Source organism: Schistocerca serialis, chromosome 6 (assembly GCF_023864345.2).
Source record: "Schistocerca serialis cubense isolate TAMUIC-IGC-003099 chromosome 6, iqSchSeri2.2, whole genome shotgun sequence".
Classification (NCBI taxonomy): domain Eukaryota; kingdom Metazoa; phylum Arthropoda; class Insecta; order Orthoptera; family Acrididae; genus Schistocerca; species Schistocerca serialis.
The window spans coordinates 683,455,147-683,480,911 of NC_064643.1; the positions used below are offsets into that span (position 1 = coordinate 683,455,147).

General features: G+C 44.4%; 1 protein-coding gene across 1 annotated transcript in view; it reads right to left on the reverse strand.

Moving 5' to 3' along the window:
* The window catches only part of LOC126485032 (neuronal acetylcholine receptor subunit alpha-4-like), a 170,415-nt gene that overhangs the window by 13,523 nt on the left and 131,127 nt on the right, over positions 1-25,765 (reverse strand). The window contains exon 8 of the mRNA XM_050108636.1: positions 18,226-18,398. Within this exon, the coding sequence (XP_049964593.1) occupies positions 18,226-18,398 (173 nt within the window). The remainder of the gene's footprint in view (positions 1-18,225; positions 18,399-25,765) is intronic.

Genomic DNA, 25,765 nt, shown 5'->3' on the forward strand with positions numbered 1-25,765 from the left:
ATCTCCTACAGTAAAATTCCAACATGGTTTTAGGTAGCCCCTATGCATCTTGCAACTACCCCTCAGACTCTGCACTACCGTCCCTGCAGCTTTGCGCATGTGATTGTTCCATTGTATGTCGGAACTGAGTAGAAGTCGGAGAAAGCTGTATCTATCACCTTCTGCAACCCGTGTAGAAACAGGCGAAGCTGAGTTATTGCGACAGTATTGTATTTTGACCATTCGACGGAAATGAAGCCTGCTCCTGCAACACGAGGTAGTATAAAAGACAGTACGGGAACTGGGGAAAGGAAGTGGATTTTGCTACTGCATTGTGGTGCTTCTCCAAACTACTGGCAGGTACTGCAGATCCACATCCCTCAGGGCCCATTCCCATCTATCACCCCAACATTCTATCATCGTTGTTGTGGCCCATCCACCAGGGCAAAATTACGAACTATAAAAGATCCACTAACTTCATCTGATAGAGAACTCAATAAGACTTTTACCGCATCACTCTCCTCCCATATATAGAAAACAAATACCACATGCGTGCCGGCTTCAAGCACATGTGACGATCCTATTAAATATACAGGTATTGACCGACTGCACAGACCAGTTTAAAGTTTCATCACCTATACTGTAGGAGGATGACCGCTTTCTACAGACTATATTGTAAGTCGCCAGAGACGCTCCCTGTGGCCCTGTGTCATTGTTTGAAACATTGTTTTCTTTTCTGCTGTAACACGCTTGGTACACTGCCATACATTATGTTTTACCGCCACGACTTCAAGGTCTGTGTCAGGTTCTAAACTGATTTAAACACGCTCTGATCCATTGCCTCTCACAGAAAACTAGACATCGCATGGTGTAAATCATGTTGTTGCTGCACCTACCATAACACGCCACACACGCTGGATGATTTTAAAATAAAAGACCTTTACAGCATAAGGAAACTGGAAGAGTTTTACAGCGTTGGCGTGGGTTTCCATACTACATTTAAACTCATCTGTCACATTGACTAAACAGCTGATGGCTCTGCATTCCGTTCCGACTGATTCCCCATATTGCAGTCATGTATGCAATCCCTGTTTCGGTGCTATCTGTCCCCAGAAGGTGTTGTCCCTCCACCAAAACTCTTTCTCCAACTCAAACAAGCGATGTCAGTCAATCATTATGTGGTAACCAACAGTGCACCAGTGGACGGATGGGATGGAAAAGACATACCTGATGTACTGGAATAATAATCATTACAGTTGATTGTGTGAACAATTTTACAGTAAGTACAACACCAACCATTGATGTGACACCATGTTTCTCAATTTCAGTATCATAGCTAAACCACCTCATCCCCCACTTTGCAAGTATCATCACGAATGTGCATAGATGACTGCGCAGTACGTCCATGCGTTGCTAATTCTCGAACACATCCATCATCAAAGTATATCAGACAGTGCTCTAGGCGCCCCGGTCTGGAACCACGCGACCGCTACGGCTGCAGGTTCGAATCCTGCCTTGGGCATGGATGTGTGTGATGTCATTAGGTTAGTTAGGTTTAAGTAGTTCTAAGTTCTAGGGGACTGATGACCTCAGATGTTAAGTCCCTTAGTGCTCAGAACCATTTGAACAATGCTCTACATATTTCTAACACTTCGAGCATAGCGCTTAATTTACGATCTATCTCTATGCTGAAGAGAGTCACAGTGCATTCTCGCAGTCTTAGGGTAAGATTAGAGACTGAAAGCCCCCCCTCACACTGTCATTGATCAATCTGCCCAGCAGCACCATTACCGATTTAATCTGCAATCGACCAGAAGTAGGCCACTACATTCCACGGCTCATGAATGAATGGAGCTTGCCGAGTCATCGCCCATCCACGTGCACAAGATTTCTCGAGAACAGATTTGAAAATGTTGTCATTTAATAGCAGACGGTGAAGAAGAACAAGAAACGGGCGATTTTTATGCGCGATGGAGGTCCAGATGGATGGAGCTCGAAGCATTTTTACGTAGTTCAGCCAAGGTATCAATTTTGAAGTATTATTCCAGAGTCAAGGATCAGTACCTGGAAGGTATTGGTAAAAGAGAACATAACCACATACACTCCTAAGGCTACAACGTTCCACACTTCAAACGGGCTATTAAGTTAGCTCGCTTGCGTCTCCGACCTATCAGTCGTATGGAATGTGGAGCTGTTAATATTCCAATGTAAGAAATATATTTCAAGCGCATGACATACACCCTTCTTCCAGGTTTCTCCACGATAATCTATGGTATCGAACAATAAAACATCGGCTCTGTGTGATATGAGCACAATATAGCTTTCTGGAGATGTATAGCGTCCACTGTTCACATCCCATCATGGATCATTATGCTATGCCTGCCTCAGCCCTATATAAAAAGATCGTTAGTAGAGGGGAATACATCTTACAAGGAAACAGATAAACGCATACCAGCAGCGTCCGACATGTGAAAATTACAAGTCATTCCGCCACTAACTCTATAAACAGCACATTTGTCAGGTAAATGTATACACGGGGATTCCAGTGCCTCACAAGCACCTATCGCTAACTTAGTTATGAAGCTGAAGTCTCGATTTTACATCCAAGATGCGACAGGGAGATGGAGTATATCACATAACTCATAGCTCGTTTAGAGGAATGTGTTACGTTTCATCACATTTGAGATGGAAGTCCTCTGATGACCGACAAGTTTACCGTTAACGATCGCAAGTAGACAGTGTTTGAAACCACATACAGAACACATGGATGTATACGAGTAGAACGCAGGCTATGTCACGCGACTAGTAGAACGCAGGCTATGTCACGCGACTGATGCATCCTGACAGAACAGTGGAAAAATTGACATGCAGCAACTTCTCGTTCTCTAGAACGCATCATCAGTCTACCATTAAATCGTACCTCGTTTCAGCTCCATCTCAATCGATCACCCCGTCCACTCTTTGTTGTGCTTTAACGCAGATGCATGTATGTTTAGAGGCGGATGGCTCTCTGTCTTCCTGAAAAGCGTCAAATACAGTAGTCAACTCGTGTGTATCACCGGTACCTCAATAGACATACAGTATAATGTTGCCTTGACGGAGAAAAATTGACTGCTTCCCTGATTCCCTTCGCTTCCATGTCGACGTTTTCCCGGATTCCCCTTGCTGCCGCATACTTTTTCCCATGTACAAATTGTTCTGCGCGAACCAGAAGACACGCAAGCACTTCCTCAATTTCCCCGCATTTCGGTGTATATTCGGTCATTACCCCATCATTTTTCGCAATTCTATCTCTCGATTACGTCCAACAAATGTTGTCTGGGATTAACATTGGTGATCTAGGTGGCCAAATCGGTCTGTCGAACTGTCCGATGTCTTCTTGAAACCAGTCGCAAAGAATTGTGGCCTGGTGAGATGGCGCATTGTAATCCATAAAAATTCCATCGTTGTTTGGGAGTATGAAGCCCATGAATGCCTGCAAATGGCCTTAAAGCAGCCAAACATAACCATTCCCAGTCAATGATCGGTTCAGTTTGATCGAGGACCCAGTCCATTCCATGTTACACAGCCCACACCAATATAGAGCCACCACCAACTTGCACAGTGCCTTGTTGATGACCTTGGTCCATGGCTTCATGGGGTATGAGTCACATCCGAATCCTACCATCAGCTCTTAGCAACTGAAATCAGAACTCATCCGACCACGCCACGGTTTTTCAGTCATCTAGGGTCCAACCGATGTGATCACGAGCCTAGGAGAGGCACTGCAACCCATGACATGCTATTAGCAGAGGCACTAGCATCGGTCATCTGCTGCCATAGCCCATTAACGCCAAATTTCTCCCCACTGTCCCAAAGGATACGTTAGTCGTACGTCTCACATCGATTTTTGCGGTTATTGCATTCAGTGTTGCTTGTCTGTTAGCACTGATAACGCAAACTCCGCCGCTCTCTGTAGTTAGGTGTAGGCTGTTGACCACTGCGTTGTCTGTGTAAGTAGGCTGTTTAGGTTTTCTTATTGGTAACGCCACGTAGCGCTCTGTATGAAAATCACTGGCTGTGCTGTGTACAGTCTGTGACTGGTTTGCATTGTTGTCTGCTATTGTAGTGTTGGGCAGCTGGATGTTAACAGCGCGTAGCGTGGCGCAGTTGGAGGTGAGCCGCCAGCAGTGGTGGATGTGGGGAGAGAAATGGCGGAGTTTTGAAATTTGTAAGACTGGATGTCATGAACTGCTATGTATATTATGATTTTTCAACACTATTAAGGTAAATACATTGTTTGTTCTCCATCAAAATCTTTCATTTGCTAACTATGCCTATCAGTAGTTAATCCCTTCAGTAGTTTGAATCTTTTATTTAGCTGGCAGTAGTGGCGCTCGCTGTATTGCAGTAGTTCGAGTAACGAAGATTTTTGTGAGGTAAGTGATTTGTGAAAGGTATAGCTTAATGTTAGTCAGGGCCATTCTTTTGTAGGGATTTTTGAAAGTCAGATTGCGTTGCGCTAAAAATATTGTGTGTCAGTTTAAGGACATTCATGTATAATTGTTCAAAGGGGACGTTTCATATGGCGACCCTGCCATGATGAATGATCAGGACTGTCTTTATGGACTGTGAGAAAATTTTAGCTTATGACCAACATTGTATCAATAAGTGTGTGCATTTGATATCTTTGTTATGGTAACTATGAAAAAATTTTTCAAATCTGTATTGGCCACTGCCCAAAACAATTTGTAAAATTTTTATGGGGAGCATGGGGGCTATGTAAGTAGGCTGTTTATGTTTTCTGGCAACGTTACGTAGCGCTCTGTATGAAAATCACTGGCTGTGCTGTGTGCAGTCTGTGGCTAGTTTGCATTGTTGTCTGCCATTGTAGTGTTGGGCAGCTGGATGTTAACAGCGCGTAGTGTTGCGCAGTTGGAGGTGAGCCGTCAGCAGTGGTGGATGTGGGGAGAGAGATGGCGGAGTTTTGAAATTTGTAAGACTGGATGTCATGAACTGCTATATACACTCCTGGAAATGGAAAAAAGAACACATTGACACCGGTGTGTCAGACCCACCATACTTGCTCCGGACACTGCGAGAGGGCTGTACAAGCAATGATCACACGCACGGCACAGCGGACACACCAGGAACCGCGGTGTTGGCCGTCGAATGGCGCTAGCTGCGCAGCAATTGTGCACCGCCGCCTTCAGTGTCAGCCAGTTTGCCGTGGCATACGGAGCTCCATCGCAGTCTTTAACACTGGTAGCATGCCGCGACAGCGTGGACGTGAACCGTATGTGCAGTTGACGGACTTTGAGCGAGGGCGTATAGTGGGCATGCGGGAGGCCGGGTGGACGTACCGCCGAATTGCTCAACACGTGGGGCGTGAGGTCTCCACAGTACATCGATGTTGTCGCCAGTGGTCGGCGGAAGGTGCACGTGCCCGTCGACCTGGGACCGGACCGCAGCGACGCACGGATGCACGCCAAGACCGTAGGATCCTACGCAGTGCCGTAGGGGACCGCACCGCCACTTCCCAGCAAATTAGGGACACAGTTGCTCCTGGGGTATCGGCGAGGACCATTCGCAACCGTCTCCATGAAGCTGGGCTACGGTCCCGCACACCGTTAGGCCGTCTTCCGCTCACGCCCCAACATGGTGCAGCCCGCCTCCAGTGGTGTCGCGACAGGCGTGAATGGAGGGACGAATGGAGACATGTCGTCTTCAGCGATGAGAGTCGCTTCTGCCTTGGTGCCAATGATGGTCGTATGCGTGTTTGGCGCCGTGCGGGTGAGCGCCACAATCAGGACTGCATACGACCCAGGCACACAGGGCCAACACCCGGTATCATGGTGTGGGGAGCGATCTCCTACACTGGCCGTACACCACTGGTGATCGTCGAGGGGACACTGAATAGTGCACGGTACATCCAAACCGTCATCGAACCCATCGTTCTACCATTCCTAGACCGGCAAGAGAACTTGCTGTTCCAACAGGACAATGCACGTCCGCATGTATCCCGTGCCACCCAACGTGCTCTAGAAGGTGTAAGTCAACTACCCTGGCCAGCAAGATCTCCGGATCTGTCCCCCATTGAGCATGTTTGGGACTGGATGAAGCGTCGTCTCACGCGGTCTGCACGTCCAGCACGAACGCTGGTCCAACTGAGGCGCCAGGTGGAAATGGCATGGCAAGCCGTTCCACAGGACTACATCCAGCATCTCTACGATCGTCTCCATGGGAGAATAGCAGCCTGCATTGCTGCGAAAGGTGGATATACACTGTACTAGTGCCGACATTGTGCATGCTCTGTTGCCTGTGTCTATGTGCCTGTGGTTCTGTCAGTGTGATCATGTGATGTATCTGACCCCAGGAATGTGTCAATAAAGTTTCCCCTTCCTGGGACAATGAATTCACGGTGTTCTTATTTCAATTTCCAGGAGTGTATATTATGACTATTAAGGTAAATACATTGTTTGTTCTCTATTAAAACCTTTCATTTGCTAACTATGCCTATCAGTAGTTAGTGCCTTCAGTAGTTTGAATCTTTTATTTAGCTGGCAGTAGTGGCGCTCGCTGTATTGCGGTAGTTCGAGTAACGCAGATTTTTGTGAGGTAAGTGATTTGTGAAAGGTATAGGTTAATGTTAGTCAGGGCCATTCCTTTGTAGGGATTTTTGAAAGTCAGACTGCGTTGCGCTAAAAATACTGTGTGTCAGTTTAAGGACTGTCAAGTATAATTTTTCTAAGGGGACGTTTCATATCTGTGGTGAGATGTAATGCCTGACGTCTGGTATTCTCGGTACACTCCTTACGCTGTGGATGTCGGAATATTGAATGTCCTAACGATTTGCGAAATGGAATGTCCCACGGATCTAGCTCCAACTGCCATTCCACGTTCAAAGTCTGTTAATTCATGTCGTGTGAGCACAATCATGTCGGAAAGCTTTTCACACGAATCACCTGAGTACAAATGGCGGCTCCGCCAGTGCACTGCCCATTTGTACCTTGTGTACCCGGTACTCCCGCCATCGCTATATGTTCGTATCGCTATCACATGACTTTTGTCACTTCAGTCTATATTGTTTAGGGTCCATTATATTTCATCAGGACTCCTCTAAAGAGCAATATTTTACTTCACAATTTTAAAACTGTTGATATTATTGGTCTCTGGTGACTGAAGAAGTAGTATAACATTGCAATTGGTTTCGTGTGATAGAACAAGTGCGATTTATTGTTGTCTATTGCTCCGCACTTCATGTGCTACGATTGGCAGTCATCGTCGCTGCAGTGTGGGACATGAGTCTCGCAGCGACAATTTCTTGCTAGCAGCACTCGCAACTCGAGCTGTTTGTGCTGTTTGTTGGGCTCTGACAACCAGCAGGCAGAATCGTGTAACCCTAAAACCATCCTTTATGTTCATATTGTTAGGATGTATTAATATCTGAATGACCTCCCTGATATGCTTCACCATCCCTCGTTGCCTGGCAAGTACGCAAGTTTCGTTCAATATTATTTTCTTGCTGCAGTCTGTCTTGTGTTCGGCCATCACAGATTTGTCGTACTGCCCAAATCAAATATAGCTTTCGTGCTCTAAAACGCATACTGCTGATCAGTCCGCCTTACACAGCCCCACAATGAGCAGAGAATATGCCTTGTCCCTGGTGGAGTCAAACACATCCCGAATCTTTCGCATGCAGTATAAGGGGTTAAAGGTTCGTAAGCCTTAGCACACTTAAAATCATTTGAGAAATTCGTCCAACCTTATTTAGCGTTACTCCGTTGTTTGGAGTCCACTGTTTTCGTGATAATAAATTTATTTTAACTTAGTGACCGGGTGCTCTTCATCTCGCCTCAGTTATCAGTTAACTTAAGTTGGAGGGAGAGGGGGGAGGGGAGTTGTGTACACATCTGTCTGTGAATTACATAAATTCTGTTCTGTGTTCTGTTGTATGTACCTGTTTGTGTATCGTAAATACCGTGGCTGACATTGGAGGACATGTGAATGTGAATGGAAAACTGTCCAAAACTACAGTACATTCAAGCGGGTGGGTTTACTAGACCAAACAGTAATCCGCCGCACGGATTCCACATTGTTAAATTAGACACGTCAAAAAAAGTTTTGCATCACCCCAGTTCCCAGAACTCCTGAAGATACACGTTAACTGTGGATATTGTATCACAGACACCGTCCCTCTGACTGTTCAGAGATGTCACTAAACCAGCCCAAAGATGTTAACAACCATGCATGAGCAGCGCCTATTAGACGGAGGCGGTCCGACAGCCGATCCGTTCCAGTCATTCCAACAGGAAGGAGGTACATGGCGCATGTTGTCTGTAGTTCAGCCATGCCTAGAGGGTCAATACCGTGGTTCGATCGCGTCCGCATTGTTACTTTGTGTCAGGAAGGGCTCCCAACAAGGGAAGAGTCCAGGCGTCTCGGACTGAACCAAAGCGATGTTGTTCGGACATGGAGGAGATACAGAGACAGGAACCGTCAATGACTTGCCTCGCTACTGCAGTGGATGACTGCTACCTACAAATTATGCCTCGGAGGAACCCTGACAGTAATTACATCATGTTGAATAATGTTTTTCGTGCAGCCACAGGACGTCGTGTTACGACACAAACTGTGCACAGTAGGCTGCATGATGCGCAACTTCACTCCTGACGGGTGTGGCGAGGTCCATCTTTGCAACCACGACACCATACAGCGCTGTACAGATGGGCGTCCAACAACATGCCGAATGGACTGCTCAGAACTGGCATCACGTCCTCTTCACCGATGAATGTCGCATATGCCTTCAACCAGACAATCGTCGGAGACGTGTTTGGAGGCAACCCGGTCAGGCTGCACGCCTTAGACACACTGTCCAGCGAGTGCAGCAATGTGGAGGTTATCTGCTGTTTAGGGGTGGTATTATGTGGGGCTGGCGTACGCCGCTGGTGGTCGTGAAAGGCGCCGTAACGGCTGTACGTTAGTTGAATGCCATCCTCCGACCGATAGTGCAACCATATCGGCAGCATGTTGGCGAGGCATTCGTCTTCGTGGACGAAAATTCGCGCCCCCATCGTGCACATCTTGTGAATGACTTCCTTCACGATAATGACATCGCTCGACTAGCATGTTCTCCAGACATGAACCCTATCGAACATGCCTGGGATGGATTGAAAAGGGCTGTTTATAGACGATGTGACCCACCAACCACTCTGAGGGATCCACGCCGAATCGCCGTTGAGTAGTGGGACAATCTGGACCAACAGTGGCTTGATGAGCTTGTGGACAGTATGCCGTGACGAATACAGGCATGCATCAATGCAAGAGTGCGTGCTACTGGGTATTAGAGGTACCAGTGTGTACACTAATCTGGACCACCACCTCTGAAGGTCTCGTTGTATGGTGGTACTACATGCAATGTGTGGTATTCATAAGCAATAAAATGATGTTTATATTGATCTCTATTCCAATTTTCTGTACAGGTCCCGGAACTCTCAGAACCGAGGTGATGCAAAACTTTTTTTGATGTGTGTATTTGAGCAAATCGATAAACTCCCTAACTTACATGAAGTAGTTGTAACTCCAATAATGCCACGATACTGTACAGCACTACAAGTCCGAACTGCTTCCAAAACAGATTACACTCTGTCGCTAACTCAGAATGTCGCCCATGGCATTGCCTAAGCCTCTCTGAAAAACACAAACAGATCCAACGCCAGTCTAATCTCAACTATCGGGAAAAGTACAGCGATGGGAAACTGTGACCACATTGTTCAGGTCCTGTGTCTAGCCACAAATCCACAAATGAAACACAGGTTCACCCAGTGTGATACTCAAACTATAATACCTCTTGCTCTTCCACATAGTTCCTTAAATAAACCAACTCTCTCAGCAAAATTATAGAAATTGCCCATGACTCAAAATTAATACACTAGAATTATAAATTATATAGGCCAGAAGATGTACATCTAAATGCCGGTCATTCTGGGATCTCACAACTGTGTGTGTACTTCTTCCAGAACTCATTACGAGAAAAAAAAATGTGAATCTAAATTGCACAAGATACTTTAAGGAGAAGTCAAATAAAAACGAGACAGATGGAAAAAAGTAAGTGAACTGTTTACTGTTTCAAAAGTAATCATCATAACTATTAACTCATTTATAGCACTGTGAGACAAGATGGTCATTGCCCCCATGCAAAAATGTTTGTGGTAGCCTACGGTAGCTTGATTGTGCCCAGGCACGCACCTCTTCCTCTAAAGCAAATAGACGACCATGGAAGTCTTTCCTCAGGTCTCCAAAAACGTGGAAAACGCATATGGGAGAGATTGTGAATGCACGGAAGATGTGTAAGAGCTTCTCACCAAATCTTCTGCAGCGTAATCGAAACAAGCTTGGCATAATGTGGGCGGGCACTATCCTGCAACACGACGACGCCGTCCGTCAACGTTCCTGGACGTTTGGACTTGATGGTGGAAGAGCAAAAGTCGAACAGAAAGCTGACGTCATTACAGCACCTGGAACGGTATCACGATGATGAATATAATTTCACGTCCGGTACTGTAGAAGAGGTGAAATGTGTTTATCATTCTGAGCTGGAGAGCAACCGTCAGAGCCGACAATGGAAGCACACGGGTTCACTCCCACCGGAAAAGTCCAAAGCCACGGAAGCCAAAGTCATGCTGTCCTTTTTCTTTGACTGCAGGGGCCCACTTTTCATTGAGTTCCTGGAACACGTTGGTACAATTAATCCACAGCAGTACGTCGACACACTGCAAAAATTGAAGCGAGCTATCAAGCCCAAACGCCCAGAATCTTTCCCCGTACGATTTCCATATTTTTAAAGCCCTCAAGAAAGACATTTGAGATCGTCGACTTGCTCTGGACGAAGAGGCGCACGCCTGGGTACAGCCACGGTTCCGTAGGCAGCCGCAAACGTTTTCCCATGAAGGAAATTGGGAATTTGTGGTAAGGTCTTATGGGACCAAACTGCTGAGGTCACCGGTTCCTAAGCTCACACACTACGTAATCTAACTTAAACTAACTTACGCTAAGGACAAAACACACACCCATGCCCGAGGGAGGACTAGAATCTCAGACGGGGAGAGCCGCGCGGACCGTGACCTGAGACCGCGCCGCTACCCTTTCTTGAGGGCTTTAAAAATATGGAAATCGTATGGGAAAAGATTCTGGGCGTTTGGGCTTGATGGCTCGCTTCAATTTTTGCAGTGTGTCCACGTACAGCTGTGGATTAATTGTGCCAACGTGTTCCAGGAACTCAATGAAAAGCGGACCCCTGCAGTCAAAGAAAAAGGTCATCATGACTTTGACTTCCATGGCTTTGGACTTTTCCAGTGGAAGTGAATCCGTGTGCGAAGGCAGTGACCGTCTTATCTCACAGTGAGGTAAATGTATTTACAGTCATGGCGATTACCTTTGGAAGAATAAACATTTTAGTTACTTTTTTGTCAGTATTAAGAGTGTGTGAAACTAGAGAGTTTCCAGTCACCTTCTATGTTAGTGTCTTTAGCAATCACATCAGGTACATCAATTTTCGGTGATACTTAATTTTTATTTTTCTCTTTTTAATGAACTTGCATTTATTTACTAAAACACGTTAACATTAATTATCTTACATGTACGAGACAAGGAAATCTTTGGGTTTATCTCGATGTGTCTTGGGTAACGGTAATATAATCAGTGTTATGACTGCATTTGTGCAAATGCAGTCAACGTACATTATTATTGTTGTAACGTTTGAAGTGTTAGGTGACGTAGTTTAAGTCAGTCATCGTTGTAAATATTATCACTAATTTACGAAATTTTTTATGTTTCTGTAGCTATCTGTGTTTGTATCTCAAATTTTTATAGTCTGTGAAAAAATCCCTGTTAAAGACAGTAGCAGAGACTGTCTGAAAGAGTCGTCGAATTTGCCTCATCGAGATAAGTAAAATGGTGTTCTGAAACGTTCTATTCCATTGCGTGAAAATTAAAGTTACACTGAATGCAGTGTGTTCCCCCAAACTTCCCATTCCAGAGCTTTTTGCGTACGGCATACCTGCCTTTGGATGTTTCCTTCTTTCGCAGTAAATAGTAAGCAGTAAATCATGTAAACCGGTTCCATCTGTCGAAGCTCCGCTTCGTAGACTGATGATGACGTGTTCTGCCCATTAGGCAGGTCTTGTGGATGTCCATTTTAATTTGCACTGGTTTCCTCGAGCCGTGGACACATGAAAAAGCGGCGACTTCGCGGTAAAATAAACTCACCAGGCAAATATTACTCACCCCCTTTAAAAGACTGCGCCTGTACCTTTGGAGTGTTCTGATCGTGGGGAACTGGAACTACATTACACCCCATCGCTGACAAAAGTCGTGGTAGTAAAGTGGTGTGTACGAGCACGTGGGAGTCGGTTATGTGGAGCAACTGCACTGCAATGGGCTGACGCGAGGGTGTGACAGTATGGTGGAAGGAAGCTATACCATTTCAATGGGAATCCAACGCAGTGGACGTTTGGAGTCGGATACCTCGAAAAAGGACTTAACAGCTGCATATAAAGCTGTAGCGCCTTCAGTGGGCCAAATAACACACGAGTGTAATGATACTTGCTAGATATTTCCAAAGAAGTATACGTAAGATAAAAAGGGAGAACGACGCGCTGCATCAGAAATGCTGTTAAACGAGAGAGGTGTGACTGTCGCGTTTTTTTTTTTTTAAGTCGGTAAAAAGAGAGGAGTCTATGGTGTGTCTCGATGAAGACAGGACGCAGACGTTTTACTGCTCCTCCTATTGTAACAGTTTTGTTAATAATATTGGGTTTTGAGTTAATGTAAATAACGTCAAGTAAAATACGGTACCTGTACATTTATTTGACGATCAGTTCATCTCACCAAATCGAAATATGAGTTCCTCACATCGGGCGACACGGTCAACAATTAGCAACTTTTACGTCGGCTGCATGCGGGACGACCATCGCAGCAGAAAGAAGAGGTAAAGTTTCCCACTGAGAAGAGAATACAACTAGGAACGTTTACCATTAAATTTCCTAGAAAGTTTATTTCACATTTGTTTTATGGTGTCTGTTCGGCAGCAGGCCATAAGAGCATTTCATTAACTTCCACTTGTGGCTTCACACTTAAATGTTGTAAGACATTTCCAATCCAAAAACTCTAATTTATTATGCAGCCAGTAGTAAAAACAGAATATAATACAGAAGTAGGACAGTAGTTGACAGGGGGTGTGTATTGTGGCCACACGAGTCGCATCTTTGTTACTCAGTGCGAGGCATCGAATCCACCAGTGGAAAAGTGAGGCGAGATACCTACACCGAGTAGAGGGTGCAATTCAGTCCAGAAAAGATTTGTAACTTTTTGGTGTTGTTTTCTGTACCATAACTTGTGCACAGTTATTCAGGTCACTGAGGAATCTCAATCAGGACGCTTTTTTCAACATTGTCAGTTATCAAGTGTTGCCGTTTCTTCACATGGACACACCCACCTTGCAAGATGTGTAATGACACATTCCGACGCAGAGACATACAATACCTTAAAGTCTGCGCCAAAGATTAAATTGAGAGGAATTTAGAATATAATCTCCGTAATGTTCATATTGGATTCTCTTTTGTTTCATACTCCAAGAAGGAGTTAAGATAAACTTTCGATTGTTGCCTTGTAGGCGATGGACGTAATTTTTGGTGTGTGCCGAAAGGCAGCCATCTTGTTAGTATTTATGGTTTGTGCGACAAGCAAAGCAAGTCTTATTGTCTTGTGAATAAAAAATAATGAGAAGTATCTAAGTTTTACGAGAATTACTTAAAGCAACGTAGCATTGTATTCCTTGGTTTCCACCATCTTCGTGAAGTAAACCGATGCCGACTTGGGAAGATACACACGGTCAACAAAGAGAAGAACATCGATAGCGACTAATGAATTAATATTGTGGCAGAAGGACTAATTCTACGTCTAAGGTGAGAACTCTGATTAAATCAACAATGACGTAGAATTCAAAAATGTAATTAAGCGGAATTGTAAATTATATTACAGGCAAATTTCACGCAGCACTGAATTTGTTCGCATTCAAGCCGGTCAATACAGTCCGTAAAAAAAGCCTTTCAAAAGTTCTAAAGTTAAAGTTCCATATCCATAATTTTTTTCTCTTTTCAAAAAATCAATAAATTTAATTTTTTTATTTATTTCGCCACAAATGACAACAGCGGTATTCGCAGTGGTGCTTTCATACATTCTAGGTTTGACTAACACTACAACACCCGATCGACTGGCCCGCTATATCACCCGATCTTATTCACACGAACACTACCTCGAACTATTTGGGACGGTGGATGAAACGTTGCCATCTACGTCCCTCCAGGCTGCTAGTGTAAAGATGCGTAGTTCGCGAACGAACTGGTGCAAAGGAGCTGTTCACGAATATGAAGGAAAGAACCGAGGAACGAATTCCAAGGAACGATCGGTTCATAGTTCACTTCGGTCGCGGCGGTCTACTTATAGTTCCCGGGAACGAGGAACGATCGGTTCATAGTTCACCAGTTCACTTCGGTCGCGGCGGTCACTTCGGCAGTTCTCGTTCCAGCCTCGGTTCCAGGCTCGTCTCAGTCTCGGTCTCCCTCGTCGTTCTTCGCATGACCACCTGTCTCAGTTCCACTGCCGACTGCTCCTAGTTAGTTCAGTATCCAGATGTTCGTTTCGTTCACTGCGCTCGCCCATTTTACGTGTGTTCCAAACTGTTCTTGCACGTTGTTCTGGTTATTCAGCGTCCACGACCGGTAATCAAAAAGTATTTTATAGTTACGTGAATTACATAAAAATTACGTTGTATGTAATAGGTACGTCTTTTCAGTTAACAAAAGGGCATATCAGCTCACTTTATTATATCGATGAACAGCAGAAGACATACTTATAACAAGGCAAGTTTTTTTTTTTTTTGTTATTCATATTTTTTGGTTTCATCGACTTGATTTAGCAGCTAACTTTCAATAATTTGCTTAATTTTTAGTGTAAGATAATTCGTATAAAACGACTTTCGTGTATCTTTCATATACAAAACATTACATTTAGGAAGGCTCTAATTATTTTTAAGTTTGGTTGTTTCCAATTTGCATTACCTGCTAGTTAGGTTTCTTTGAAAAAAAAAAAAAGTGGGTTGTGGGCCATTTTGGCTCAGTGGGAAAAGCGGTGTCTCTCCATTTGAAAAGACTTAGATTGCCATAAAATCGTATTTACTTATTATCTCAAAAACATTTGTTCAGAAGGAGCTTTCAAACCAAAAACTTTATTACTGAGCCGGCCGAAGTGGCCGTGCGGTTCTAGGCGCTGCAGTCTGGAACCGCGAGACCGCTACGGTCGCAGGTTCGAATCCTGCCTCGGGCATGGATGTGTGCGATGTCCTTAGGTTAGTTAGGTTTAAGTAGTTCTAAGTTCTAGGGGACTAATGACCTGAGAAGTTGAGTCCCATAGTGCTCAGAGCCATTTGAACCATTTATTACTGCGAACTTAATTATTATTATTATTGCTGCATTAACTTTAATAATGCAACATAAAAACTTAATTTTTACTAAGCGTCTGACGCAAGTATGAGAAAACCACATTTTATTTTATGCTTTCATAAAGTCTCTAATTCGCCTACGAACTCGGAGACAACGTGAAGTATATATAGGGTGAAAACGATTATTATTTAAAACGTAGCATAGCTATGTAGTAGAAGCCGAAACGAAGAATTTTATACAAGACACTTGTCGTCTACTAATTTGGGAAACAGCCACAACAGTTTTACAAGACTACATGAGCTATAGCCCATGCGCGTCGCGTGAGATTTTCATGTTGTCTGCTCCAGCTCTCTACACATCGTCATCGATTGTTTCGCAGTTGTTGCTTGCATTAGATTGTTATTTCTTCACTGCGTAATTATTACATGTTTGCCTGTTTGTTGTATCTGCTCGTAACGGGCAACACATCGTCCGTAATTGGCTAGCAGTCTGTATTCTGGCCCGGTTTTCCGTACGCCACCCTATCTTATTTCCCTGCGATCAGCCACACGAGGCTACGGTTGGCTAAACGAGAGGTTCTACACAATCACAGAAATTACTTCTAAAAGTGTGTAAGAATTCTGTAACAAATAAAAACTCCATACTCCAGGGGGGAGGCAAGTGCCCCCTCTTGGTGCCCTCCATCCTTCAGCCACCTACACTACTAGTTTTCAGTTTTTCATAAGAACCATATGTTGTTGTTGTTGTTGTTGTTGTTGTTGTGGTCTTCAGTCCTGAGACTGGTTTGATGCAGCTCTCCATGCTACTCTATCCTGTGCAAGCTTCTTCATCTCCCAGTACTTACTGCAACCTACGTCCTTCTGAATCTGTTTAGTGTATTCATCTCTTGGTCTCCCTCTATGATTTTTACCTTCCACACTGCCCTCCAATGCTAAATTTGTGATGCCTTGATGCCTCAGAACATGTCCTACCAACCGGTTCCTTCTTCTAGTCAAGTTGTGCCACAAACTCCTCTTCTCCCCAATTCTATTCAACACCTCCACATTAGTTATGTGATCTACCCATCTAATCTTCAGCATTCTTCTGTAGCACCACATTTCGAAAGCTTCTATTCTCTTCTTGTCCAAACTATTTATCGTCCATGTTTCACTTCCATACGCTCCATACAAATACTTTCAGAAACGACTTCCTGACACTTAAATCTATACTCGATGTTAACAAATTTCTCTTCTTCAGAAACGCTTTCCTTCCCATTGCCAGTCTACATTTTATATCCTCTCTACTTCGACCATCATCAGTTATTTTGCTCTCCAAATAGCAAAACTCCTTTACTACTTTAAGTGTCTCATTTCCTAATCTAATGCCCTCAGCATCACCAGACTTCATTCGACTACATTCCATTATCCTCGTTTTGCTTTTGTTGATGTTCATCTTACACGCTCCTTTCAATACACTGTCCATTCCATTCAACTGCTCTTCCAAGTCCATTGCTGTCTCTGACAGAAATACAATGCCATCGGCGAACCTCAAAGTTTTTATTTTTTCTCAATGGATTTTAATACCTACTCCGAACTTTTCTTGTGTTTCATTTATTGCTTGCTCAATATACAGATTGAATAACATCGGGGAGAGGCTACAACGCTGTCTCACTCCCTTCCCTACCGCTGCTTCCCTTTCATGTCCCTCAACTCTTGTAACTGCCATCTGCTGCTTTCTGTACAAATTTTTGAGACGTTTGTATTCCTTTTTGCCTACTTCATTTACTGCATTTTTATATTTTCTCCTTTCATCAATTAAATTCAATATTTCTTCTGTTACCCAAGGATTTCTACTAGCCCTCGTCTGTTTACGTACTTGATCCTCTGCTGCCTTCACTACTTCATCCCTCAGAGCTACCCATTCTTCTTCTAATGTATTTCTTTCCCCCCTTTGTGACAATTGTTCCCTTATGCTCTCCCTGAAACTCTGTACAACCTCTGGTTTAATCAGTTTGTCCAGATCCCATCTCCTTAAATTCCCACCTTTTTGCAGTTTCTTCAGTTTTAATCTATAGTTCATAACCAATAGATTGTGGTCAGAGTCCACATCTGCCCCTGGAAATGTCTTACAATTTAATACCTGGTTCCTAAAGTTCTGGGGACCGATGACCGTCGCAGTCTGGTCCCTTTAATCCCACCAACCAACCAACCTAAATCTCTGTCTTACCATTATATAATCTATCTGATATCTTCTAGTATTTCCAGGATTCTTCCATGTGTACAATATTCTTTTATGATTCTTGAACCAAGTGTTGGCTATAATTAAGTTATGCTCTGTGCAAAATTCTACCAGACGGCTTCCTCTTTCATTTCTTAGCCCCAATCCATATTCACCTACTATGTTTCCTTCTCTCTCTTTTCCTACTCTCGAATTCCAGTCACCCATGACTATTAAATTTTCGTCTCCCTTCACTACCTGAATAATTTCTTTTATGACATCATACATTTCATTAATTTCTTCATCATCTGCAGAGCTAGTTGGCATATAAACTGGTACTAGTGTGGGTTTCGTGTCTATCTTGGCCACAATAATGCGTTTACTATGCTGTTTGTAGTAGCTTACCCGCACTCCTATTTTAAGAACCATATAACAAGTACAAATGAACGGTTCCCTAAAAAGAACGATCAGCAGTGAACTAGTTCCCAAGGATGAACGAGTTTGCACATCTCTAGTCTAGTGTACTCGTAAAGCAACTGGTGCAGAGTTGTGGGCAGTGCGCGTGGCTCACCTGTTGGGCGGCAGGGGGCAGCAGCAGCGGACCGGCGGGCGACGCCCGGAGCCGCGCGAGGCCGGCCGACAGCCAGCTGGGGGCGGCGCGCCGGGACGCCTGCAGGCGCTGCGCCCCCACCAGCACCAGCAGCGCCGCCCCAGCCGCGCACAGCCCGTCCCGGTGGAACACCACTGTGGGCACACCACACTCCCACACTCTCCAGTCTCAGCCAAACTCCTCGTACACTATACATGATTATTGTACTAATGCCATTAACTTTACTGGCAGATGGGTTTTGCTATTTGAATAACAAAATAACTCACGATGACCAAAGCAGAGAGGATCTAAAATGCAGACTGGCTATAGTGTGAAAAGCATTTTCAAAAGAGGAATTCGTTAACATATAATGTAAATTTAAATGTTAAGAAGTCTTTTCTAAAGGTATTTGTCTGGTGTGTCAGAAGTGAAACGCAGACAATAAATAGTTCAGAAAAGAATAGAATAGAATATTCTGAAAAGCGGTGCTACGGAAGAATACTGAAGATTGGTTAGTAGTTCGTTCTGGTGCACTTCTGATATCCAATTGATACGCTAATTAATCAAATTGATCAATTAAACCACATGTAGGGAAGCAGCCTACTCACGCCATATAAAATTCATATGCTTTCCATTGTGTGCCAGCCTAGTCCACTCTAACTAGCTATGACGTCACTAATTTTACGCAATACCTTAAAAATAAAGTAAATCTGAAAAGTTGATAGCATGTCAGGAGTGATGCTAAAATAATAATGTGTTAACTTTCAGTTTAGCAACTTCAACAGTTTTCGAAATTACGTAAAAATCATTGGAACAACAGGAAGGAGCTAGAAACTTCAAAATTTATATTCAGATTCCTTTTTCATTGTAATTTAATGGAAACAGCATGCTGGATCACCCAAAGTAATATTTTGGTTGAAATTCACGATTTTCTGTTTTTGTGTCCTAAAAGTTCGGAAGCAAGATGGATTAAGTAAGTGATTAGATAAAGCTAGGATGTTTAGATTTAGGCAGAATGGAGATTCGCTATAATAACAAAGATGTGAGAAGTTTCTAAAAGGTAGCTATAAAACTATAGCTGTAGCGTCTCTCTAAATGGGAAGTTCAGAGCTCATCTATCGCGTGCGGTACAACTAAAATAATTCTCTCCCCAAAAGTATTTAACCTAGCCACATTAAAATTTTATTATAGATACTTACCTGTGTGCTGATTGCACAATTAAATCTAGAGCTTCATTGGCCTTCAGCGAATGAAGCAGTTAATTATTTGAAACTTCCTGGCAGATTAAAACTGTGTGCCCGACCGAGACTCGAACTCGGGACCTTTGCCTTTCGCGGGCAAGTGCCCTACCATCTGAGCTACCGAACCACAACTCACGCCCGGTCTCACAGTTTTACTTCTGCCAGTATCTCGTCTCCTACCTTCCAAACTTTACAGAAGCACTCCTGCGAACCTTGCAGAACTAGCACTCCTGAAAGAAAGGATACGGCGGAGACATGGCTTAGCCACAGCCTGGGTCCCGAGTTCGAGTCTCGGTCGGGCACACAGTTTTAATCTGCCAGCAAGTTTCATATCAGCGCACACTCCGCTGCAGAGTGAAAATATCATTCTGGAAACATCCCCCCAGGCTGTGGCTAAGCCATGTCTCCGCAGTATCCTTTCTTTCAGGAGTGCTAGTTCTGCTAGGTTCGCAGGAGAGCTTCTGTGAAGCTTGGAAGGTAGGAGAGGAGATACTGGCAGAAGTAAAACTGTGAGACCGGGCGTGAGTCGTGCTTCGGTAGCTCAGATGGTAGAGCACTTGCCCGTGAAAGGCAAAGGTCCGAGTTCGAGTCTCGGTCGGGCACACAGTTTTAATCTGCCAGGAAGTTTCATATCAGCGCACACTCCGCTGCAGAGTGAAAGTATCATTCTGGAGTTAATTATTTAGTTACTTGAAGTGGTGTTTTGCTAGCCCAGCGGCTAGTCAGTAAGGCAAATGTTGTCGGCTGTGCCTTCGGCGGTCCGCACCGCGGCTATACAAATAAGAGCATGCGAGATAGAGTTAGGCCCCAGTTCTTTTCTAGATTCGTATCAGCGCGCACTCCGTGTCGGAAGCCGCGTCGCGTTTGTGCAGTTGCCAGGAACAGCCTTGGATGCCGTAGTACGTAACTCGATATGCAGTTAACAATGAGTTCACATTGGGGTAAAGTGTTAATAACGGAACCATTCCAATGATTTATTGCCAGTTTGCGTATGTCGTATTTTCACGTGTCGTCACAGGACAGACCTTCTACCATTACTAGCGTGGCGTTTGAAGAGTATTAACATCAAACTTTGGCGAGCATTCACTTTGAACATTTACATCGATAACGATTATTGAACCGTTTCGTTATCTAGGGATAATAGAATCCACGCAATAGACTTTGGGTGTTGTGTGCTGTCCTTGGGTTAGTTAGGTGCAAGTAGTTCTAAGTTCTAGGGGACTGATGACCATAGATGTTAAGTCCCATAGTGCTCAGAGCCATTTGAACCGATTTTTTTTTTCTAATAGACTCTGAACAGCTCTGATAGTACAATATCTGATATGGGTAATCATTTACCTGGAATTTTATGCTTTATCGTTTTCAGAATATAGTGAAAATTTTTATAGTAAACTGCATTTTCTATGACTCCCAGACATCATCCTAAATCCTCAAAGTAATGAACTTCAATAATCAATAACTCTAATTCTCCTTCAGAATGGGCACAGTGAACACTAATTACAGGCGTCACGTTTTTGCTAAACACTTTCTGGTTGCCAACATTGTAGTTGGAAGCCGGTGTTCCGAATGGAAATACATTAGAAATACAATAATAAATTTTTCAACCCTCCACCCCACACACCCATCGCCTTCTCTTAACCTATTCTTCTGCCAAGTGGTTTCTGACTCCTTGGGGATACGTAACGTTATGGTAATTGATTTATGATCCCCTGGAGGTAATTCATTCTTCTGAGAAACCCCCACCCCACCCCACCCCACCAAGCGAGGTGGCGCAGTGGTTAGCACACTGGACTCGCATTCGGGAGGACGACGGTTCAATCCCGTCTCCAGCCATCCTGATTTAGGTTTTCCGTGATTTCCCTAAATCGTTTCAGGCAAATGCCGGGATTGTTCCTTTGAAAGGACACGGCCGATTTCCTTCCCAATCCTTCCCTAACCCGAGCTTGCGCTCCGTCTCTAATGACCTCGTTGTCGACGGGACGTTAAACACTAACCACCACCACCACGACCTGCTCCCCCACCACTCTGGGAAAAGGGACATTTCTTCAGTTCAGAGCCCTTCCCTCCACCTGGGAAATCCCACAGCCATGAGCCTATCTCCCCTTCCTGGAAAATCCCCCAGCCATCCCCTCCCCTTCCCCACATCACCCCATCCTTCCCCATCTGGAAATTATTGGGGAAAAGATTCAATCCGTGCTGGACAGGAAGAATCTCACGACACGAAATTGAAATCAGTGTCAATAATATGTTGCTACATGTCGTGTAGTCAGTTTGTGATAAACAAAGCTCCTCCCTGGTGGGAAACAATTCAGTTGTGGTGCCCCACTCTTATGACATGACGTCACATCCTGTCGATACTGGTACATTTAGATCAAAATCCTCACTGCATGAATGCCACATCCCATCGATTCGACAGAGATGTTGAGACACTTTTAATTCATCACTTGCATATTTGGTAGGAAATGTCTCAACCAGTCGATTGACTGTGTAGAATATTGCAATTTGTAGGAAAAAACACTTGTCGTATGTCTGAAGTCTCAGATCGGGAGAGAGGGCCACACACAGCGCTGACTCGTGTGGCGTGCAAACCGGTCCCCGAACAAAGTGTATGATGACGGCAGCTCTTCGCGCGGTTGTGCCGACAGATAGGAGGTGGTGGAAAGCGCTAGCTTACCCTCTGCCAGAAACATCAGATGTGATGTCCTCGCCGGACGCTGTGGCCGAGCGGTTCTAGGCGCTTCAGTCTGGAACCACGCGACCGCTACGGTCGCAGCTTCGAATCCTGCCTCGGACATGGATGTGTGTGATATCCTTAGGTTACTTAGGTTTCAGTAGTTGTAAGTTCTAGGGGACTGATGACCTCAGAAGTTAAGTCCCATAGTGCTCAGAGCCATTTGAACCATTTGTGATCTCCTGCTCTGATTACAATGCTACTGATTGACAGTGAGAATAACGTATCACAAAAAAATACTTCGCTAATAAAGATCTAAACATTCCACACAGGTCGCCAAGAACCACACCTAATACATACAGGGTGGTCCATTGATCGTGACCGCGCCAAATATCTCACGAAATAAGCATCAAACGAAAAAACTACAAAGAACGAAACTTGTCTAACTTAAAGGGGGAAACCAGATGGCGCTATGGTTGGCCCACTAGATGGCGCTGCCATTGGTCAAACGGATATCAACTGCGTTTTTTAAAATAGGAACCCCCATTATTATTCGTGTAGTACGTAAAGAAATATGAATGTTTTAGTTGGAACACTTTTTTCGCTTTGTGATAGATGGCGCTGTAACAGTCACAAACGTATAAGTACGTGGTATCACGTAACATTCCGCCAGTGCGGACGGTATTTGCTCCGTGATACATTACCCGTGTTAAAATGGACTGTTTACCAATTGCGGAAAAGGTCGATATCGAGTTGATGTATGGCTGTTGTGATCAAAATGCCCAACGGGCGTATGCTATGTATGCTGCTCGGTATCCTGGACGACATCATCCAAGTGTCCGGACCGTTCGCCGGATAGTTACGTTATTTAAGGAAACAGAAAGTGTTCACCCAGGTGTGAAACGTCAACCACGACCTGCAACAAATGATGATGCCCAAGTAGGTGTTTTAGCTGCTGTCGCGACTAATCCGCACATCAGTACCAGACAAATTTCGCGAAAATCGGGAATCAAAAACGTCGGTGTTGAGATTGCTACATCAACATCGATTGCGCCCGTACCATATTTCTATGCACCAGGAATTGCATGGCGACGACTTTGAACGTCGTGTACAGTTCTGCCACTGGGCGCAAGAAAGAAATTGCGGGACGATGACAGATTTTTTTGCATCCCTTCTACTTAGCGACGAAGCGGCATTCACCAACAGCGGTAACGTAAAATCGGCATCATATGCACTATTGGGCAACGGAAAATCCACAATGGCTGCGACAAGTGGAACATCAGCGACCTTGGCGGGTTAATGTATGGTACGACATTATGGGAGGAAGGATAATTGGCCCCCTTTTTATCGATGGCAATCTAAATGGTGCAATGTATGCTGATTTCCTATGAAATGTTCTGCCGATGTTACTACATGATGTTTCACTGTATGACAGAATGGCGATGTACTTCCAACATGATGGATGTCCGGCACATAGCTCACGTGCGGTTGAAGCGGTATTGAATAGCATATTTCATGACAGGTGGTTTGGTCGTCGAAGCACCATACCATGGCCCTCAAGTTCACCGGATTTGACGTCCCCGGATTTCTTTCTGTGGGGAAAGTTGAAGGATATTTGCTATCGTGATCCACCGACAACGCCTGACAACATGCGTCAGCGCATTGTCAATGCATGTGCGAACATTACGGAAGGCGAACTACTCGCTGTTGAGAGGAATGTCGTTACACGTATTGTCAAATGCATTGAGGTTGACGGACATCATTTTGAGCATTTATTGCATTAATGTGGTATTTACAGGTAATCACGCTGTAACAGCATGCGTTCTCAGAAATGATAATTTCACAAAGGTACATGTATCACATTGGAACAACCGAAATAAAATGTTCAAACGTACCTACGTTCTGTATTTTAATTTAAAAAACCTACCTGTTACCAACTGTTCGTCTAAAACTGTGACCCATACGTTTGTGACTATTACAGCGCCATCTACCACAAAGCGAAAAAAGTGGTTCAACTAAAACATTCATATTTCTTTACGTACTACACGAATGTGTAATAAAAAATGGGGTTTTTATTTAAAAAACGCAGTCGATATCCGTTTGACCTATGGCAGCGCCATCTAGCGGGCCAACCGTAGCGCCATCTGGTTTCCCCCTTCATGCTAGACGAGTTTCGTTCTTTGTAGTTTTTTCGTTTGATTGTTATTTTGTGAGATATTTGGCCCGGTCACTATCAATGGACCATCCTGTATATAGCAAACAGGCTCCATAAAACATGTAGCAGGTAACAGCACTGAGCAGATGCATGAAGTTAGAGAAACGACTCCTTCACTGCACTTTGCTGGGACTGTCGCGACAACACGTCTGCTTCCCACGGTTTCTGGAAGCCTAGTGCCCAGGCCTGGGGGCAACTATTTAGCGATCCCAGCACCCGAGCACCATTGGGAACTACTGACTGATGATGACGTCACAAACAGTGACGTGGTCCATCCTCACATGTATAGACAGGCGAAAGAAAATCGAGTAATTAAATTGCAAAAACACTCGCCACATATAGGTGGTCTTGTGTGCAGAGGCCCTCCTCCACGAGTTGCCTATGACCCACGCGATCACGAAGGTAGCCAGATTCGTACTGAGCAGTAGTTCGCTATTCACCCGGCCAGAGGGCGCTTCGAGTGTCGCCAGCGGCTCAGTCCAGCGAATGCGGAGCAAAAGTCGGCGTCCTTTGATATTTGATACCCAGGAGACCACTCACCTCTGCTCTCTCTCAAGTGGCTACTAAGCCGTGGCTTCTGGTCAGCCACTGGCTGCAGACACTGTGAGACAAATAGGTGCGGCTTGGACACACGGTTCTAAACTTCTAACTGCAATTCCACCTCTGACACAGATTCTCCCCAGTTTAAAAAAAAATCTACTTTACCCAGTCCTAGACAGGGATGTTGTTGTCCATACACGTCGAGTTTCCCACGCAAAATGTAGAGTCCTCTCTTTTATACGAGTTATTTTCGAAGATAGAAGAAAGCGGAGCGTACACGCATTTTTTTATCATAATTTTTTGTGAAAATGCTGTACAACAGTATGTCATAGGTATATTACTTCTAAGTATTCTCTCATAGTTAAAAAAATATCTGTTTGTATCAGCTTAATGTCTGCTACATCTTGCAGCACAGGACTATAAAATTAAATTCATTTTGGGCTAATGACAGAGTGATAAGAATATGCTCTACCTCTGTCACAGGATGCATCCGCACATTCGAACTCTGTCAAAGTAAACAAATGCAAAGTTTCTTAAAGTAGCAGCAGAGAGGAGCAGTAAATATTAGGTATATACCGTAAGTAGGCTGTTTAGGTTTTTATGATTGGTAACGCCACGTAGCACTCTGTATGAAAATCACTGACTGTGCTGTGTGCAGTCTGTGGCTGGTTTGCATTGTTGCAATATTTGCTATTGTAGTGCTGGGCAGTTGGATGTGAACAGCGCGTAGCATTGTGCAGTTGGAGGTGAGCCGCCAGCAGCGGTGGATGTGGGGAGAGAGATGGCGGAATTTTGAGAGCGGACGATCTGGACGTGTGTACGGCAGAAAAAGGAAATTTGTTAGACTGGATGTCA